Source organism: Thunnus thynnus, chromosome 3 (assembly GCF_963924715.1).
Source record: "Thunnus thynnus chromosome 3, fThuThy2.1, whole genome shotgun sequence".
NCBI lineage: Eukaryota > Metazoa > Chordata > Actinopteri > Scombriformes > Scombridae > Thunnus > Thunnus thynnus.
The window spans coordinates 27,343,437-27,364,229 of NC_089519.1; the positions used below are offsets into that span (position 1 = coordinate 27,343,437).

The following is a 20,793-nucleotide window of genomic DNA, read 5'->3' on the forward strand; positions in this document are numbered from 1 at the left end:
CGACGGCCGTGAAGGCAGCACCGGTATTTCTTTTTCAGCCGTTGGTGAGACCTAGCTTAAAATTTTTTAGCCTGTACCTAAGATTTGTGTGTCTGTGTTTCTTTACTTTTTGTGCCAAGAGGCTATAAAAACTTTACCTCCCAATGACGAGCGAGGGTGAATCTTTGAAAGCAGACAGGCTCAGTTTGACGAAGCACAAAAAAGTCCGAGGGGAAGTTCCCTAGGAAATCCCCTGTTCGGGGATATTATTGTCGACACTGATGCGCCAAAGCTCCGACACAATTGACCTCCCCAGTCCATTTCGAAAAACTCAAGGCTAGAAGCAGATGTGTCAAATACTGGATTATTATTAAGACTGCTCCTTCTGTCAAATCTACGAATCTTGCAATGGATAGCGTGAGTATGAACACGGATAACGACATGCTGAAAGACAAAAACAGGAGTTACAGCACGTTGAATACTCTGTATCATGAGACGCGGCAGGAGATCGACCTTCTCAACAAACAGATCTTCGTGAAGGACAACATCATAGCAGATTTAAAAACGAGGCTGGGGAGATATGAGAGGATTTATATGACTGTAGGAGATAAGGAGTCTGTGGTCATCGGGCCGTCCAAGTCCTTGTTGGAGAGTTTATGTAAAGAAGTATGCAAACTGAAACAGAAGAGGAATGAAGTAGAGTTCAAAGCGGCCAAACTAGCAGAGGTAAAATATGTTGGAAATTGTTTTTTTAATAATTTTGCAGATGTCCTTTGTAGGTACATTAACCACAGATCTATTGGTACAGACATTAAAGCTGAAGAATATTTATAAAGTCCATATATTCATAAAGTGTGTTTTTATCATTACTCTCACAATGTTGTATTAGTTTTAAATTATTTCCTGAACTTCATAGATGCACATAGACCTGTGACCAAATGCATAAGATCTTAAAGGAAAATTGAAAACCTACAGTTATAATAATGAACTTTATTTATGTGGCACCTTTCACACGTAAAATGCAGGTCACTGCTTTACATAATAACCAAAAAAATACAAATTAACATTGTACTAATTGATGTGATCATGCAATTAATCTCTCTGTCTTGTCTTGTCCCCGCCCCCTGCACCCCCCCACCCCCCACCCCCTCCAGGAAATCAAGAGGTTGAATGGGCAGCTCAGAGAGAAGGAGCTGGAGCTGGAGAGCATCAGGTGTCAGCCGGACCACGAGAAAGACCAGGAGATCCAGAGGCTGCGGTTAGCCTTGGAGGACAGGGAGCGGTCAGAGGCCACCAGGGCCGTGCTGTGCAATTCCCTGGCGGAGGAGGCCGACCAGCTGCGCAACCAGCTAGGCGCGACCGTGAAGGTGTGCCAGGAGCTGCTGGCCAGGCTGGAGAAAGAGAAGAAAGGGGGAGGAGAAGTGGAGGAGATGGCTCAGCAGCAAAAGGCAAAGGAGGTGTGTGACGCCCCAGCTGTGTTGAAGTGTTTGTGTTAACTTTGGGCTTCATGGGGGCAACTGGTGCCTGTTACTCACTTGTGCATTGGACCATATGCTCAAAGTACCAGAAAGTGTTTCTATATGGCTCTCAAAATGAAAACTGCTTTTTTATCTTGATTTGAAGAGCCTGGTTGTAACTCTCCTTCCTCTATTTTCTACAGTTGACAGACTGCTCTGACAGGAGTAGTGTTAACACCCAAATCTGTCAACTTAAGGAGGAGAATCAGCAGCTAAAGCAGCGAGTGGCATATGTAAGTCTCAACTATAACAAGTTCACTAGTTATGCTCAATGATAATACTTTTATTTTTGACAAAACTTAAGTGTTATACAGAGCATAGTGCATGATTAGAGGGTCTAACCTTTGTTGTACTTGTTCCTTTTAGGTACAAGGTCTGAATTCTCAGTGGCAGAAGTATGATTCCAGCAGGGAGGATTATATCAGAGGCTTGTGTCAGAGGCTGAAGGAGACCACTGGGCAGGGCTTGATGCCTGGGCTGGGCTCTGTCAACACTGGATTGCTTCATCAGGAGATTTCCAGGCTCAACGGCTTACTGGAGGACAAAATGAGCGAGTGTGCGAGGCTGGGAAGAGAAGTGGAGGAAATAAGGAGACATGACCAAGAGCGCATCCAGACACTGGAGCAGCAGGTTGGTGCAACATTGTGGTCTCAGAGTGTTGAGTGGCATCTGATGTTTTTTCGTACAATCATAAAAAAATTGATTTATAACAAACAAAGCAGTAGAAATAGAGAGTAAAGGTTATTTCTTTCACTTCCTCAGGTCCTCATCTATACAGACGACTTTAAGTCGGAGCGTGCTGACAGAGAGCGAGCACAGAGCCAGATCCAAGACCTGAAAGATCAAGTTTATCAGTTGAAGCAGCAGCTACACAAACAGGTGAGACAACAAGGAGGATAAGTGCATCTAGCAGCGCATTCACTTCCCTTTTTTGGTGTTGGCTTGTGCTCGTGCAGTACTAACAGTGTGTGTACATCACTGTCTTTAGCAGGGAGCAAGTCGAGAGAGCAGAGAGGTGGTTCCCATGTGTCGTGTGCACATTGGACACAGGATCTCCTCGAGGCGACACAAGGACTCTGCAGAGCATCTGCTGAGGACAAACACTGAAGCGCAACAACAGCCTGCAGCTGCAACAGTGGCACCGAACCCTGTCTGGAATGAATACCCAGGCCTGTCAGAGTTACAATGCCCGCGCTGCCTCACCAAGTTCGATGACATGGATGCAGCAGAGTACCTGAACCATTGTGAAGAGTGTGCCAAACTATAAACGGAACAACACTCATTTGGAAAAGACACTTATCTCTTGCTGACAGTTACTGAACACTGAAAAGCAGCACTACATGGCTGAAAATAACCCGAGTGGAGTTTCCAATTCGGAAAGGCTTGACTACAAACGAAACAAGTGATTTAAGATGTTTTGTACATATTGAAGCAAAACTGTACAAACCAGAGTTCCCCTGTCACAAGAGAAATTAGTTCAAGTCTTTTTAAGCCTGCATGTAGTTTTGTAAAAATCCAGGTTTTAAGTGTTCTCCTATGGGTGGGAAAGGGGTTATCGTGGTAGGGAAGTGGATTTATCAAATATCATATACCTCAACATGTCAAATTACAAACTTGTTGCACTTTCTTGACATTTAGCCAAAATAAATAATCGTTGGACCGTACGATTAAGAGATTTGTGATACATAAGCTTCTAATGTTAGATCTAGACATCTAGTTGATAATGTGGTGCTATATAAGTTGTTTATTTTTGATGGAACTTTACATATTTCTGTTCTGTAAATTATATATTCTTAACAGATTTAAAATATATAACTATTATATTTATATTTATTCTCTTTGCATAAATAATTGGAGGAGGCAAATCAATCTAGTGCAATGTTTTTAAAACAAAACAAAACATCATTTTGCCTTTTTTCCACCAAAGCCATGAGAGATTTTTTTCTGGTAAGTTTTTGGGATCAAAAATCTTAAAACACATTACAACTGGAAAAAAATGTTTAAGATCCAACTTCTTGTAAAGACCGAATCCCGACTGACAACTTTTTTTTTTTTTTTTTTTTTTTTTTTTTAGAAATGGTGCTGTTTTTTCTTTGAGCTGGCACATTATTTTTGTAATAAAAGATTGTTTACCCACACTTTATCTTATGGTGATTTATATAGCTTTAAATATGTCTCATTATTGCGTGGTGTATTTTAATTCTTGACTGTCTGCAGCCTCGAGCTGTAACCACAGATCATAGCCCAACCACGAAAATGTTGGCGCTATTTAATCTAAGTGTGTGTGCATGTCTTTTAGTGTGTGTTTCCATCAGTGTCACGTGTGTGTGTGTGTGTATGTGTTTGTGTGCGGTGGAAAACCCCTTCCCAGTGTTGCCTGAATGGGCACGCTGTACTGTGACAGCCAGATTCCCAGCTGTTGTGTGGCTGAAGCAAACACTACAGGGGTACTGAGAAGACCAGTGGAGATGGTATCTCAAATTACATCCAAACCTTCAACAACTGCCTGCGGATCAGTTAGTGACTAAAACATGCAGTCAGTCGCTCTGAAGTATCATTTTGACACAAACAAGCCAGCAGTGCTATTTGGTGAATCAGTTGTCATGGGTTTGGTGCAGTAAGCACAGGAAGCTGGACATCCCCTCTTTAAAAAAGGAAGTAGGCTGTTGCAGAGTATAGAACATATGAAGCCAAACAACCCCTGTAGTTTTTGTTTGATTTTTGACTAGATATTAAATACAAAAACCAGACAATTGAACTGTAAGAAGACAAAACACACCCTTAAAACTGAAAAGCTGAATCCATGAACAATAAAACTCAATTCAGTACACTCAGGTTTTGTTTGTTACAGCCTCACTGGGTCTGGTATGACTAGTAAACTACAGTATGTTACCAAACCTTGGATAGACAAGACAGGTTGATGACTCTTCATTGACCGGATAATGAGGAATGTGGAAGCAAAAGTTAAACAGTCTTGCTTTAAATGTGCAACATATTACCTTTTTAGGTCAAATAGAAACAAGGTAATTCTGGGTTTCTTATTACATTTTTAGTCCATCCTTTAAAGGAAAAGTTTGACATTTTGGAAAATACACTTGTTCGCCTTCTTACCAAGAGTTAGATGACAACATTGATATCACGCTCATGTCTGTATGATAAATATGAAGCTGCTGTGAGCAGCAAGTTAGCTTAGCTTAGCACAGACTGGAAAGAAGGGGAAACAGCTAGCCTGGCTTTGACCAATTTGCCAGGTAACTAGCTGAGATATTAACAGTCCAAGACAATAAATAATCCAGAATATAGCCTCTAATAAAACCGCTTTTGAGTTTTTGTACAGTTTAAACACATGAGATATGTGTTAATAAGTAAGTTTTGTATTTTGTAACTGTTGGACTGAGTAAGGCTAGCTGTTCCCACCTTTTTTATGCTAAGTTAAGCTAACCAGCCACTATCAGTATTTTCATATTCACAATAGAGACATAAGTGGTATCAATCTTCTCATCTACAGACAGGTGACAAATTAAAGGAAAAACTAGTACAGGTCTGAATGCTTGACCCCTACAGTGAGGGGGTCTGGTGTTATGCTGTAGGGGGCATTTTGCTGGCATGGTTTGGGTCCACTTGTCTCATTAGAGGGAAGGCTCACTGCAAATCAATACAAAATTGTTCTGAGGGTTAGGATCCTATGATGAAACATGTCTATCCTGATGGGAGTGGTCTTTCTGAATGGTTTGATGACTATGAAAACGATGTGACTCATATGCTATGCCCTTCGCAGTCACCAGATCTTAATCCAATTGAACACCTATGGAAGATTTTGGACTGACGTGTTAGACAGCGCTCTCCACCACAATTATCAAAACACCAAATGAGGGAATATCTTCTAGAAGAATGGTGTTCATCCCTCCAGAAGAGTTCAGAGATTTGTTCAGAGATCAATGCCAAGGCGCATTGATTCACCTTAGTATTACCAACACCTTTGTAACACCAACATAAACACCAATATAAAGTGTCTTAGTAAGGTGTTGGGCGCACATGGTGGCCCAACACCTTACTAAGACACTTTATATTGGTGTTTCCTTTAATTTGACACCCATCTGTAAGTCTCTGTCAAAAAAACCTCAAAATACAAAAACTATTGCTTTAATACAAATTCAAAAAAATATAGAAATCTTTTTTACCAATAGTAGAATTAAGGTTATATTATGCCTTATTTAAGAATTAAGGCATAAAATAAGACTTGAAAAGGACTACTTCTAAAAATAAAACGAAAAAGTTTGAAAGTTGGTACATCACCAAAGTCCCTAAGTGATTAAATGACACTAAGCAGCATCACATGCTAACTTACTCATCAGCCAACTGGGGACGATATATGTGGCTGAATTACTTTCCAACACACTTATTTAATTTACATAACACATCAGCCTGGCTCCAGTTTATATACCCACAAAGAGATTGGTTACAATTTTGGTTTTTAAAGGGCAACTTTTAGTATCTCTATAAGTCAACCACATGCACGCTGGCAGAAAATACACACAGGCCCAAAAAGGCCACAACTGTCTTCTGGGGATTCTCCCCCGCCAGCACACACCTACGCGTTTTCAGTAGGGTCTATGAGTGACTGCACTTCCTCACACACAACCGCTCTACCCACCAATTTGAGAGTGGAAGAAAATAGGTCACAAGTCCCCACCTGAGTGTCTGGGAACTTTTCTAAGAAACAGAAGAATTAATAAGAAAAATCAGGTGACAGTGGTAGATCAATTCCTGTTGGAAACACGTTTCAAAGCACCAGGATGTGCGGGTGTAGCTGTCGTATACTTTTAACAGATAGGGAAAACTTCAGCCTGACACTTATCCAGACAAACACAGAATGGATAGATTCAGCCTTTAATCTTGTGTGTATCCTAAAAGAATGGGAATTTCCCGCCATCACGAGGGAATTCCCAAAAAAGCAGAGAAGTTTATTTGAAAAGCGGAGCACTGTCGACTTGAGCGGATCATTTTAAATTTCACATATGTTAGTTGAGGTAGCTGGTATTAATGCTGACCTGGGTATTTTTAGGTCTTTTTGGTTAGGAATTTCAAGGTTTTGGCCGTCAAAAGCAGCACTGTGGCAGATTGTAGCCAGGAAAGAAGGGGGGATTCCCTCTTTGGAAGTGCGGCCTGGTGTTCCAGGCAGTTGACAATGAAAAAAAAAATCAGCATTCTGATTACAAGCTACAAGGCAGCTTTTGATCCCTTTTAATAATCCTTCTGGCGCTCGCCCCCGTCATTGTCAGACTGCTCTGAGTGCTCTTACAACTCTCTGGAACCATTGTTTTTCCTTCATCAACAAGGTCACTTTTTACAGCAGAGGATATACTTTTAAAAGAACACAATGTACAGTAAAATTCTTTTAAGTTATCATTGAAATCTCTTATTTCAAAACAGAGGAAAGGCTGAACTGAGTTGCAGTTATCTAGGCATCTATCAGAAAAAAAAAACAAATCTGTGCCATTTTAATATTTTATTTAGATCACTGCCTACACTATCCTCTCACATTTCACCTGGTGTTTTTGACTCGTCTACATTTGCGTAGTTTTGTGGGGCATTTGCCTCAACGTGGTACATCCAGTCCTTACATCATCAGTGACTGAGAGCAAAGCAGCCTCTACAGAACAGCCAGACACTCATTCATACCTGAAATAAATTATGAGTCATATCTGCTCTGTCTCATTCATCAAATTGTAACAGTGGTAATTTCTGACAGTGAAATCCCTTAGTTTTAAGAAATTGCTGCTCTTGGAAAAAGTAAGAGGAAGCAGTCATCGTGTAGCTCACTTCCTCTTCCACTTTATCCTTTTAGTTCTCTAAAGGGATTATACTTACATAATGTACTTTTACGACATTTATACATTTTTTAAAAAACAGTTCTGGTGTTCATTTTAAAGTAAGAATGAAAATATATGAATATTTGGCATCCTACAGGAAATGTTAGGTAACTCTTTACCCTTATGTCTTTATGAGGTTTTAGCAAATAAAATGAACTGAAATTGAAAGTCAGGCTCAGTTCCTTAGTATTCTTAAAACACCCAGCTACACATTAAGGTAAGTACATTTTCAACACTATATAGCATAAAGGGGAAAAGGACTACAAAAAGTTTACAAAAATGTCCTTATGCCCCTCTTTAATTTTAAATTTGAATCTTTTCACTGGTGGAAAAACACCAAGCAAGAGCTTTTACTACCTGACAGTAGTGATCAGTGAAAGGTATGTATTAACTCATCTACATCTAGATAAGCCAAAGCATGACCTCATTTCACGCTTACTTTACCCTGTGGGAATGTACTTGATTTCATAACTGCCTCAGACTAATTTTCCCTCAAGTTTCATAAGCATATATGAAAAAGAGCTGTGTAAATACCTGAAGTAGCCCAATGCCCGCTACCCCCCCCCCCATTTTTTTTTGTTTTAATGTACTTCACAAATGAAAATGAACCTTGGGATCTACTTGACTCATTTACAGTGGCCCTCTAGATGGACTATGACTGTCAATTTCTATGGCTGTTCATTTCCCAAAAGGAGCACGTATCTGAGGGTGTGACTCACATCGCAACCTTGTGTAGCTGCAGACATGCAGAGCAGCGACGATGATCAAATTCCTGCCATTGTAAAAGAAATATATTTGATTACCAGTCCCATATGGGCATGGTCACACTGACGAGAAGTGACCTTAAAAGGAACGATGATTTTCTCACTTAGGCTTGATTTTAATGTAAGTTATTTAAATGTATGTGTAGTTTTAAGTGTCCATGTCCTTTATTGACAATTTCCACTGCATGTAGGAAATAAGATTTGACACAAGACACATAATCCTGCCATACTACTGTATTCCATCTTTCAAAAAAGAAAGACAAGATTTAATATTACTTAACAATATGTTAAAAGTAGCCAGTTTGGCTTCAGTGTTAATACAATATACACTCTATAACAGACTGATAGTGTGAGTATTGTTCTTTTTCAATTTCATTCTGAAAGTATTCTGATACAAGCTGGCTACAGGTCAAAAAGAAAGAAAACAAAAACTGTAACTGGTACACTTTTACTCAACAGTTTGTTAAACAGAACCTAAAAACCAAAAAAAGAACATTGTCAAGTATTACGCCTTCCTCCTTTCTGTGAAACGGGGTGGAAAAGGGGGGGTTGGAGGGGGGAGCAGGGAGTGGAGACCAGCTGACCAAGCCCCCTTGTCAATCGTGGATGAGATGCCGTGCTAGGAGAACGGGAAACGATAGGATAGTAAGCCACAATATCTCAAATACAGCTTTTAATTCATTACATTTTTCATTTTTTTGTTGTTTCCATGTGTCTTTTTTTTTCAGAGGTAAACCATCCAGACATAGCAAGCATCTTTTGACTACAGGTAAGCCAATATAAGAAAATAATTTCAGACCATGGCTTCTTCAGTCAAGAGAAATGCCCAACTCAGACTAAAAGCACACAAGCACGCAAGGAAAATTAATCAGATGTGAAGTAGCATTTTGTGATTCTTTTTCATTTCATTTTTGTTTTAGTTCTGCGGGTGGATCAGTCCAGATGGGTCTGTGTTGGAACCACACAGCGACAAGAACAAAGCAAGGCAGCGTGGGTGTGATTTGGGCACAGCAGGAGAGAAGTTCTGGGAGGACAACAGTTGGATGGTGGTAAAGGGACAGAAGGGGTGGGGGGGGGGGAGGGAGACGTGTGGGTTGGTATAGCTGTTAAGGTACTGATTGTGTCCTGACAGTCACTCACTAACACCTTCAATGTGCAGCAAACGTAGCTTTCTTCAAACTAAAGTTTGACCAGTTGATGGAAAGCCGTTGACGGGTCTGCCGGGCAGAATCCAAGCAAAACCTGCAGAGACAAAAAATAAAAGAAAACACATTAAAAATATGTTTTAAATAGTAGTCATCTGTGACTGATATGGTTTTTTTTAGAAAAGTTCAGTCGACTAGTTGCATAATTCACCATGATCGAATGTTCCAAATTAGTTGTGATGTCACAGAATCATGCTCGTAAGTGCACACCCTAAACTGAGGTTTGGGAAAAGGAGCGTAAAGAAACTTCCTCCTTCAGTAGATGAATGTGAAAACAAGCTTCTAGGGTCAAACTCAGTTCAGTGAATCTCAAAACATCCAAGTTAAGTATCAATAAGCAAAACACATTTTTCAGTGGGAGGGGACTTTAACCCTTTCAATTATTTTAGTTTTAAAAGTTAAAAGGACAACAAGAGAGAAAGGATTTCAGAAACATCCAGTCGGTCATCCGAGTTTAATAAACGCACCTTTTGAAATATTCCACCTCCCTCTCCGTCTCATCCATTTCAGTGCTATCCAGATCGATGTCTTTGGGCAGGAATACATCATCTAAAAAGGAAAAAAAACATGTGATATTAGCTCCTACTTCAAATATATTTATTAAGTCATTTGCTTTTAATTATATTTATAGGTTTATTCAACATTGTCATGGCCTGAGCAGCACTCGTCCCAACCTGTCAGGACATCATACATTTCTAAAGTGATCCTGCCCACCTCAGACAACGTTTATCATTTACAGGGGTTCCAGTTATTATATATAGTTATAGTATATCTTAATAAATCCAGGTCTTGATTATTCATTTGACTGATATCAGCAGTATATCTGTTGCCACACTCACGTAGTCTGCATATGCAAAATCAAATAAGACCCTTATATAAATGAATTGCTGTTATGAAAAAAAAAAAAAACGGACGCATTACTGTACGTCCTTTCTGGTAATTTTCTTAAGATTCAACAACTACGCTTCCCATGACGTTTTAATACTCGTTATATTGTTAAAATGTCATGGTATTTAGATATTTTGGGCAAACATGGTAGGAGTTACCTATTTACATACAATGTACTGGTATCGATGATTTACATACACGATTTCCCCTTTAATGCTACCACCGGGGGGGGAGGGGGGCACCGAAGTTGCACATTTTCAAATTCTACAAATATTGGCTTTAAAATTGTTGAAACCCAAACCTAAACAGATTAAGCAAGCATTTCAAAGAATATAATAATGGATTCTGATTGTATAAGATGTTATGAGGCACCGACCCTAATGACATCTCAGATCTCTCAGTTCTGGTCGAGCAAGTTAAAGAGACCAGCTGAGAAGTTGAGAAGAAGTGAAAGTGTTCAGAAGAGTATGAGATTTGGTTTTGGAACTGGTTCTATTGCTGCAACTCGTCAGCAAAAATCACTTGTATGTAGCTACACTGTCAGAAAACAGGGCTGTAAAGGTGCAAGTGCAACACTAATTAAAGATTGACTACCTTAAGCGAACCTTGTACTGGCTGCTTATAGAAGTAAATGACAGCAGCAATCAGCAAACATTCACTAACTGCACTATGATGTCGTGTTCATACCAAAGAATACCAGCAAGACAAGTAAGGAAATAAATGTAAAGTTGGAAAGTGAAGCTGATCCTGGTCAGAGTGTTAGAGCACAGTTGGTATTTCTGTCACGTAAGAGAGGGTTATATTTCCCTCACTGAGCATGACGTCTGTAAAGCCACACCAGTAATTAAGACAACCTAATGGATGTATACCATTTTTTTTATATAGTTGACATACAACTGAATCTTGAAATTGTAAACATTGTCGAACACAGAATACCAACCTATTGAGTTGTTCATCTTGTCCCCCTTCTTCTTCTTGTTCTTCTTGGTCTTGCCTTTGGGCTGTGGGGACTCTGCACTGGGAGGTTTACCGTTCTGCTGGGTCTGCTCAGACTGGGAAGTTGGAGGGGGAGACGGGGAGGGGTTTGACACAGGTGGACTTCTCCTGTCTTCCTTTATTTGGGTCAGGGGTTGCTGCTGCTGTGGCTGCTGCCTTTTTCCACTAGCACTTCTGTTGTTACACCTCTCCTCCCTCCTGGGTTCGGTAGTTGGGAGAGGAGCCAAGGCCTCAACAGGCCTGATTCGCGTTGCTTTGGTGTCTGTTGTAGTGGTAGGAGCGATGCCATTAGCTAGCTTTGCTGGCACATCTGAGCTCTTGGGTAACTCTGGGGCCTTCTTAACGGGGGCCTCGCACATGAACACCTTAGCGGACTGCTTTGCTTTAACTTTACTGTTGACCTCAAGCTGAGATGTAGAAGTGCCGTTGTGGAGGGTGACTGGAGTGTGGGGGATGTTGGCCTTCTCACTGGTGCATTTTGGGCTGTGCTGTGTGTTGGGCTGGGGTACGGGGTCATATCTGGGTTCCTTCTGGTCGGGGAGTCGGATGAGGGTTTGAAGCAGCTGCGATTTTCCATTCTGAAGATTATCTAGGACGTTCTGAGCTGTCTGTTTAAGGGGCTGTGGGTTGTTTTGAGGGGGTGCGGTGTTTTCCTTTGCTTTCTCTTTCTTTTTCTTCTTGGCGGCGCGATGTTGCTGCAGTTCCTGCAGCCGAAGCAGTTCCTTTTGAAGAGCAGCCTCTTCCTCTTCCTGCCGCTGTCGTCGTTGCTGCTCCTCCAACAGCTGCTGCTCTTCCCTTTCACGGGCCTCTGCCTCCAGACGGGCCTTCTCCTCCATCTGAAACACAAACAAACACTATGAGCATTATGAAAAGCACCAAAAGGATTGGATTATTTAGTATCAGGGGTTCTGTATTTCCAATGGGTTTAGAAACCGCATGGATAGACAATTTTTAAAAGAATTCTTTGGGACAGACAGTTACCTTCTTTTGTTTATGCCTGGCCCGTTTGGCTGCCTTAGAACTAGAAGCAGGTTTATTGTCAGCACTGTTGATGAACTGCAGCAGGTCCTCCACACGCCTGTGGTCCTCCACCCCTCCATCCCGTTCTATCACCGGCTGCTGCTCCTCACGCTTCGGCTGCTCCTCCTTACGTTTTGTCAGACGCAAGCGCAGCTTCTCCCGCATCTCTGCATAGTTTCGACTGGTAGGAGCTGCTGGGGGCTGGGAATAAAATACAAGATACAAGGGAGAAGAATAGTCTTTGAAAAAAGTATTAAGGCTAATAAACACTATTTTCCATTAGACCACATCTGTCATACGTCAGAACGTCATATGCTTCTTTTTTTTTTGCTTTATAATGCTTACAAACATTTTAGTTTGAAACTAACTACAGGCAGAACTGAAATTCAAGATTGTTTGAGAACATTCAAATAAGTACTTGTAATTAGCATCCTTGGAAATTTGTAAGAAAACAGGAACATGTTAATTTGAGGTGAACATGTTAATTTCAGTGAGTAATAACCCTTTTGTGTCTTACCCCGCCATGCCCAAAGAACTCGCAGTAGCAGCAGTCACAGTACTTTCCTTCTTTCTGGTTGGTGGATGTGGAGGTGGAGGAGCTATGCTCAGAGCAGCTGTCCTCGTCCTGACTCTCCTCTCCATCATACGGCTGGTGCTCGTATGCCCCATTCCCCTCACAGCGATGGCCTTCACAGTCAGGATCACTGAAAAGGATGATGAATAAAACCAAATCCTATAAATACCTGCCTTCAATTTAGGGTCTTTTCTTCTGCATCACTAACAACAACATCACCTTCCCCTTCATATGAGTCTCAGTTGGCTTACCTGCAGACACTGGGCGGGGCACTGACGGGACCATCTGCTGAGGAGGCTGGAGGCTCGGCAGGCGGGAGGCACAAACCCTGGTGGGCCTCCACAAAGTCTGGGGCTGGAGCGGCCATCTTTGGAAAGGGCTGCGATCCCATTGTGGGAAGATGCGTGGTGGGTGCTGGGGGCAGGGCGGGACCAGAGAGCGGAGGGAGGGAGGTCAGTACTCCTGCGGAGCCGTTTCTAGGGGTGGCTGGAGCGGGTTGCCTATGGTCCTCTTTACCTAGATTGTGAAATACATCATCTAGAGGAGACAAAGATACACTGGATGAGAACACAGTTTTGTTCTCCAAACCAACGTGTTAAAGCATGCAGTTATTCACAGAGCTCCCATACAATGGAACAAGTTAATGACTAACAAAAAATTCAAGAAAATTAACTGGAACGCACATTTTCAGAAAAGAAAGAAATAACAAAAGCCACAGAAAATTTTGTCATACTTTTTTTGACTTGTATACTTATGTGGTCAAAGCTATAATTACCAAAAAGAGGAAGTTTAAGTTTTATACATATATGTTCTTTAGGTGTGTGCAGTTTTGGTTCCCCCTCCTTTCTATAATTCAGGAAGAACACAACACTGAGTGTGTGAGAGCTGTCAATGCCTCAGCGGGTACTGAAATAACATGAACCAAAAGTATTATCCATTGGGAATCAGTGTTAACATTAACATCCTAGGCACTCAGAAAGTGGAAGCTAGTTAGCCTAGCTTGCTCGTTTCAACTTTCCAAGTGGAATACAAACTTTAAAACATGATCGTGTTCCCAAATTTTTTATCATTGTAAAAAGGACGAGCGTCTTAAACAGTACATGACCAATGCTTTATGTGCTTCTTGAAAAAGGGGAAAGAATACCAGTATTCAAAGGATTTACTGGGATAAAACGTGCTCCAGTCAGTAGCACACCACAGAAGTTGACAGTTCATCTCCTAGAAACGCATACCAACTCTCACTCTCAAATGTCAGTCAACCACTGTCAAAGGAAATACCCCCCACCCCACAGGCTTGAAGCTTTGACACTGTTACCACTGTACCACAGTTTTAACTTCTTTTGAAAAATGGAAAATTGTGTAAAATTGCTGCAGTGTCATTGAGAATTTCCAAATAGTGAGGAGCATTACAATTTCAGTTTGATTGTTGAGCAAGACTATGACTAACTACACTTAGATCATTGCTTAATGTTGACTGTTATTTATGTAGTTTGATTATTGTGAATTGTGTTTTATTAATAGTATTGTTCATACTCAGTGGGATGAAACACAGTAGTCGTGGGCGCATCCACAAAACCTCAGTGGGGTAGGTGCTAGATACAAAAAACACCTTAGTTTACTCTGGTACTCGGTGGGCACACCAATAGTTCAATACCTTTAAATATATTTGGTATTTTTTCAAGGTTGTGCATTGTAATTAACTTGTGTTACAGCAATTATTAATGATTTATTTTTACCAAATTGATGTATTTTTCTTTAGTTTTGATTTGATTTAATTTGATTTTCATTTCTTTTCTTTTTCTTTTCTTTTTTTTTTACAGTGTCATCAGATGATTATGAATTAATTATTAACTGTATGGATCCCAGGAAGATTTGCAACCACTACAGTGGCTGCTAATATCAAGTCTTTCATTCAAATCTACATACAGTAGCATCAAGTGCCCTATAAATGTAATTCTTTTTCCAAAGATACAGAAGCATCCCTCTCACATCTGATCCATATTTGGATTGAAAGGCTGTGGTGATCAATACTTAATAAGTTCTTATAAACTATTATCACAAAGATATTGACTGAATACCCTCGTGAGGCCTGTGAATAGCTAATAATGACCAGGTTCCTTGTTCCAGTGTGGGTGTGCATTCAATTTTTTAACGGACTAAGAAAAGCTAAAAAGCAAAACATTTTCCTTGACTGGTAAACAATCTCTGTCACCAGCAAGCTCTCTTACGAGTACTAACCTAACCACTGCTCCTACCTCCTATATTACCTAAAGAGTTGGGTCTTTTAGATGCTAGGTGGATAGGTGGGTTATTACTTGACTGGACAGTGGTGGCAGTGCAGGACACAGAGGACGTGGAGGCGGAGGTGGCCATCACTACTCGGTTGGTCTCCATGAAGGCATCCTGGAAATTGTAGAGACACTTCTTCTTGGCGCCACTCTTCTTCTGCTCTTTGGCTTCCGAAGAGGAGCATGACGACGAGGATGATGATGAGGACGAGGACGATGATGAGGAAGAGTTAGAGGAAGGGGGTAGAGGAGTGGGCAGCGAGGGGTGTTCCCCTTGGGGGCCGATAGATGTTGGGGGGAGGGGGACGTCAGCGAGGGGTGGTCCAAGCATGTCACCTGTTGATACATAATGTGAGAGGCGTGATTTTGACTTGCTGAGTTGGTCCATTCACTCAATTTTTGATCATTTCTGTTTTGCCCGAGTGGCTCACCTGGTAGGGACTCAGGCAACAGCATAGAAGGATTCCAGCTCTTCATCACAGCGGCATCCCACAGGTTCTCAAACTTGAGCGAGAGGCACTGCAGTGAGCTGTTCCAGTCACCTGCTCCGCCCGCACCGCCAAAGCAGTTCTGGTAGACGTGCTCTGGTAATGACGGGCTGAAGGCTGGCTGCTTGGCCGCTGAGTGGTTTGATGTAGGGTTTGGGGGCAGAGGCTTGAAAAAGAACAGAGAGGTCGAGTTAATGTACAAGACAAATTGTCTCATTAGTTTGGGATTATGAGATGAACTGATTTGAGCAGACATACAATTCAGTTTTGGATCAGGTCCACTGTGACTGGGTACACTCTGACCCCTTGTGGTAGACAATTAAAATGACAGTGAAATTAAGTGAAACTAGAGTACAACTAAGCTTAGTATTGTTCCTGGAACCTTAAAAAAATCCCCAGTGATAAGGAAATGAATCAGTTTTCCCTGAAAGAAACTATCAGAGCTACAACTTAACACATCGAAACAAAAAAAGAAAAGAAAATAGTTTCTGTCAATCCTTATGGAACGTGCGGGGTCAAGAGTAATCCTCACCTTGTTGTGTGTGAGAGGAGGACTGGGAGGGTAGAGTGTAGGGTGCAGTAGGGGCCGGGAGAAGTTGTGTAGGGGCAGGTGGCCGTGGATGTGGGGGTAGAGGTGGAGGGCGGGGTGGGCAGGGGGAGCCTTGCTGTCTGTGAAGAACTGGTGTCCAACAGCGGGGGGAGGCGCGGCGTGGAGCCGACTAGGGGGCAGGCATGTGGCAGGGCCCAGGTTGGAGGAGCTGGGGTCCTGGTTGCACACGTGGCACTCGCAGGCATGCTGGACCTGTTCTACCTGAGGTGGTAACACAAATTCAAAACAGGTTGTCTACTTTTATTCTGGAGTGTGTTCCTCAACATAAGACAATTGCCCATGTGGGGGGAAAAGGTCTGGGTATTGTTTGAAAATGTTGTGCCAATAAAATACCTAAGTTTTGGTATCAGTGACAAATGATACTTTTTTCAGTACATTATTTTTGGGGAATACACGGTTTATCATTTAACAAAATTGGCGGAATTTCTTTGTTGCCGTCTAAAATTGGCAAAATTATGATTCAAATCAGTAAATATGTGATTTAAGCTTTCTATACTAAACAGTAGGATACTCTTATGCTACCGAAACATTTTGGTCAGTAACACACACACAAAAGAAAAGAACTGAAGTAAAACAGAAACAAAAAACCCAAGTCGAAAGAGCAACTCATCCCTAAACCAAAACCCTTTGTCTCCACTATGAAAAACAATCCTGTGAAATACCGTGATTGTCCTTCCTTCTTCTGTGTCTAAACACGTTTAAAAGTAATGACTGTAAGTGCATCAGCTTCCCAGCATTCCCAAGCAATTATGATAAAGATGTCTCATTAGAAGTGTGGTAGTACCTGCTGGTGGTTGTAAGAAGGTGGAGGACTGTTAGTCTTTCCTGAGGAAAGTTCCTCCTGTTGCCCTGGGGGCTCCCCACTGCCATCAGCTTCCTCCTCGTCACCCTCTGATGAGCTACTGCTGCTGGTAATGTGAGGAGACTGAGGTGGAAATGTGCAAATGGGACAAACGAAGATTCTATTAGGAAATGAGTGAGGAGCAGTACACAAAACACTTCCCGAACTACTGGTAACTCACTCATAATGAATATCAGTTTCATCATCCAGAAACTCAGCAGGGAAATTCACAACTAATCTTAGGCATTGTTCAAAGTATCAAATCAGTGTAGAGCTCACCCCTGCCTTCAGCGCCACGTTTTCACCCTCCCCATTGATCTCACTGTGGAGGCCGTTCACAGCAGCGCTCACAACACTGTTGTCCTCATAACCACTCATGGGGTAGATGTCCCCAAACTTACTGGACAACGGAGGCACTTCGTCATCATCACTAATACTAGAAGAAAGAGAAGTGAGAATCAAGAGAAATGAGTAGTCAGGTTAGGGGAAAGTGAAAGAGGGGGAAATGGCAGCTTCTTGGAAGAGGTGTGCAATTACTATATGATATAGACAAATGATGCCACACCACCTTTAATTAAAGTTTTCATTTTAAAATTGAATTTAAGGACAATATTAATCTTTAGGGTGAGTGAACAATGTACCACACACTCTAACCTGTGCCTATGACATGAACAACCATTTGACTGGGACTGGGACTAGCACTGGGATTGGTTGGTTGACTTACAAAGTGTTGGTGTCCCCTTCAGGCATAATAAGTCTTGGATGCTGCTGAATGGTGATGGGAGAACTAGAGTTGGAGCCGGACGCTGAACTGCCGGAGGAGAGGCTGGGAGGGTGCACCTCTGCCAGGTAGTCCCGTGGAGGTTCCCCTTGCAGAGGCAGTTTGATGTGGAGGTCCTCAGCAATGGGAGAGTCCATGATGCCACATGTCAAGATGTGGGAGAGACTGCAGTCATCACATGTGCACCTGTTGGGGTGTGCAATACGGACAAAATTAATCCGTATCACAGCATTATGTCAATAGTGATTTACTACTATATTCAACTTCTTATTGTATAAACTACAATTCATGTTCATCTCAGTAAGTTAAATGGTTTTCAGTGTTTTACTAAGAAAAAAAAACTAATTTTGACAATAAATAAAGTCATGTTTAGGACTTAATGAAATGATGGATCTTTTGGAAATTTACCAACCATTCATTTTGACAGGATGACGTATGAGACTTTTGTCACTGTATGATTACTAAGCAATTATACTAAATCACTGCCAAGCCCCAAATGTTTGGGAATAACAGTCAAAAACTAATTCTCTGTTGCTGAAATCAAAGCCTCTAGCAGGTTTAGATAATATTCATTTTAATATAAATGAGAGATTCAACCATACATGTTGTGCAGATCAGATTCAAAATCTCACACTTTAGCTCACTCATTAGATGAAACGGGGGCGTACATTTTCAGAGTGGGAACAATTCCCTGACAACTCAAAGTCAGGGAATTAAATCTTTCATAAACTGACACGACAAGATGATAACTTGTTGAAAGATTAATAGGAAAATAAGAACAAATTTTCTTTCATTTGAAAATAAAGCTAGTCTCAACTATATTTCACATCTACTGCAAGGCAGTGAGTTGATCCCACGCCAGATAATGACATAACAGCTAATCCTCTAAACTCACCTTCTCCGATAATTACAGTTTGGACAGTCTGGAATACTCAGACGAGATGAGAGCATTCTCATAGTGTCTGTGAAGTTGTTGTCTCCGGTGGGCGACTTCTTACTGTTAGGTAACTAGAACAAAAAGAGAGGTAAAGAGAACAAAATAAAGAACTGCTCTGATTCAGAGAAATGCACATTATAATCTGCCATGATGGTTCCATATTCTTGTATCATACCTGTTCTTCTATATATCTTCTCTGCTTAAAGAACTCCCAGTCCTCCTTCAGCATTCGCTGCTTAGTCTTCAAAGTCTGGAAATTGGCAAATCATGAAAGAAACATAAACTTCTATACATCAAAGACAGGAAAAAAAACCCATCTGTCTGTGTTCAGATATAATTTTAAAATGTCTTACATTTTTGCTAATCAAGGACTTGTGTGGCTCTGTTCTTTGGTTGGTGAGACTCTGACCCTCCACCTTAAAAAGCAGCTGCAAAAGAATCACATATAGTATTTAAACCATTAATAATTATTATCTTTATCCACCTTAAGTGTCACCTTTATATAAAAGTACTGTTACTTTCTGCATCAAATGCATTTGTGTGGTCTTGGATGTGTTTACCTGTTCATCTACATAGTCATCAATCCTCTTCTCACACTCCTGCCATTCAGCAGCCACTGAAGCCATCTCCTGCTGCAGCTGCTGGTAGCTCTCTAACAAGGTCCTGTACATATCTTCATTGTATGAATCATGGGAGGCTGTGCCATGTCTGAATGAGGGATGAAAAATAAGACATGTAATTTGTAGACACTTGCTGAATGGCTCAGGAAAGAAAGATGCAAAATTTGAAAATTTAACAAGACTAAGAAGACTGGGAAGATGGGCATTAATTTATTTGGTCATAAACCAAAGTATTGGACAAATTATCATTTTGACCTGATGATGGTGCGAGATGAAAAGTCAGGGGATCAACAAGGATACATCGTCTGGGGACCACGAATGCCTGTACAAAACTTAATCTCAATCTGCCCAGTAGTTGTTGAGACATTTCCATCTGGGCCAAAATGGCGGACCCCTTAACAAAGCCAGTGTTTCCCCTAGGATGAGTGATTTGGCCTGGTGGGTGGGCGAGGGGGGTGTTGTCGATTGGTTTTTTGGGGGGGGGAGATTAGTAGGCAGCTACACATTTCTCCATTTTCTATTTATTTGTTTAGTGTCGTCAGGCTAGACTAACCCATTGTTGCTAACTTTGGAGCTAACCCCTTCACTTTTCCAGCAGTTGGGAAAACAACAGATGTGACTTTTCATGGTCTTGACAAGCTGCGGCATTTATTAACTGACACACTGTAGTCTGTACTGTACATTTACTGGCAGACTGACAACTTACTGCTAACCTTTTCCTCTGCTCCGCTCGCATTCACCATTATTTTTCTGCCGCTCACTCTCTTGCTTAACCACTCACTCGCTTACGCTTTGCCCTATTCCTTAAAAGGAGACTGCTACCTGCAGTTTCCCAGGCAACAACATAGATGTTAACTCACGTTTCGAGACAGCGCTGCTCAGAGGCTCCCAAACGCTATTGATTTGCGAATGAATGGATATTTGGCGTTACTTTTGACATTTAAAAAAATACTTTTTGGCCTGGCGGGGGTTCTCGTTGGCGGCCCGCCAGGCCTGTACTATTATAGTGGAAACACTGATAGCCATGCACTAGCATGGCTAAAAACATTTCATCATTGTATGTGTGGAACAATAGTTTGGATCTGAAGTAGCAGATAAGTGATGAGTAACTTCTATCTTTCTTTAAACTAGTAAAACTATATCTTACTTCAGCTGTGCAACCAGTGCAGGTAAACTGCTGTGCAAGATGGGTTCAGAGAACACCAGATTCTCAAAAAGGTGCTTGTTGTGCAGCTCCCACGTCACCTGGAATTTCTGGAGGTGCTCATTCTCCTGAGGAAAAAACAGCTTGGATTATTGTTGATTCAAAAACAGTAACACCGGCTATGTCAAAACATAGCACTAGGTGCTTGATTCATGGGGTAAAAACGTTGCCTTTGGTGCCACCTGCAGGACAGCTAACACAGTATCTC

The 20,793-nt window shown here is 41.4% G+C and overlaps 2 protein-coding genes and 1 long non-coding RNA gene across 9 annotated transcripts in view; 1 reads left to right on the forward strand and 2 right to left on the reverse strand.

Annotated features, from left to right (window-relative positions):
• Positions 1-224, reverse strand: part of LOC137179971 (uncharacterized) — a 41,218-nt gene extending 40,994 nt beyond the window's left edge. The window contains exon 1 of the long non-coding RNA XR_010927899.1: positions 138-224. This is a non-coding gene — a long non-coding RNA (uncharacterized lncRNA). The remainder of the gene's footprint in view (positions 1-137) is intronic.
• On the forward strand, positions 1-3,634 carry tnip2 (TNFAIP3 interacting protein 2). Of its 2 annotated transcripts, none has more exons than XM_067585090.1 (6): positions 1-705; positions 1,134-1,436; positions 1,640-1,729; positions 1,863-2,126; positions 2,259-2,375; positions 2,488-3,634. In XM_067585090.1, the coding sequence occupies exons 1-6, from the start codon at positions 388-390 to the stop codon at positions 2,761-2,763; spliced, it is 1,368 nt and encodes a 455-aa protein (XP_067441191.1). In that variant the 5' UTR covers positions 1-387; the 3' UTR covers positions 2,764-3,634. The 2 variants fall into 2 exon arrangements, with proteins under 2 accessions (XP_067441191.1, XP_067441189.1); XM_067585088.1 differs by having other exon boundaries at positions 2-705; positions 2,485-3,634.
• fam193a (family with sequence similarity 193 member A) overlaps positions 1,922-20,793 on the reverse strand; it is a 26,301-nt gene continuing 7,429 nt past the window's right edge. Inside the window, exons 7-24 of one of the 6 annotated variants that reach the window (XM_067585065.1) lie at positions 20,529-20,653; positions 19,322-19,469; positions 19,115-19,189; positions 18,937-19,011; positions 18,720-18,832; positions 17,768-18,010; positions 17,323-17,479; positions 16,987-17,127; positions 16,125-16,403; positions 15,536-15,758; positions 15,084-15,440; positions 13,068-13,353; positions 12,760-12,946; positions 12,204-12,443; positions 11,167-12,058; positions 9,806-9,887; positions 9,280-9,375; positions 1,922-2,060 (exon numbers count right to left, since the gene is read on the reverse strand). In XM_067585065.1, the coding sequence (XP_067441166.1) occupies positions 9,282-9,375; positions 9,806-9,887; positions 11,167-12,058; positions 12,204-12,443; positions 12,760-12,946; positions 13,068-13,353; positions 15,084-15,440; positions 15,536-15,758; positions 16,125-16,403; positions 16,987-17,127; positions 17,323-17,479; positions 17,768-18,010; positions 18,720-18,832; positions 18,937-19,011; positions 19,115-19,189; positions 19,322-19,469; positions 20,529-20,653 (3,717 nt within the window). In that variant the 3' untranslated portion in view covers positions 1,922-2,060; positions 9,280-9,281. Of the gene's footprint in view, positions 2,061-8,363; positions 9,376-9,805; positions 9,888-11,166; positions 12,059-12,203; positions 12,444-12,759; positions 12,947-13,067; positions 13,354-15,083; positions 15,441-15,535; positions 15,759-16,124; positions 16,404-16,986; positions 17,128-17,322; positions 17,480-17,767; positions 18,011-18,719; positions 18,833-18,936; positions 19,012-19,114; positions 19,190-19,321; positions 19,470-20,528; positions 20,654-20,793 lie in introns of those variants that run through there. The other 5 variants (XM_067585066.1, XM_067585063.1, XM_067585064.1 and 2 more) reach the window with 5 other exon arrangements.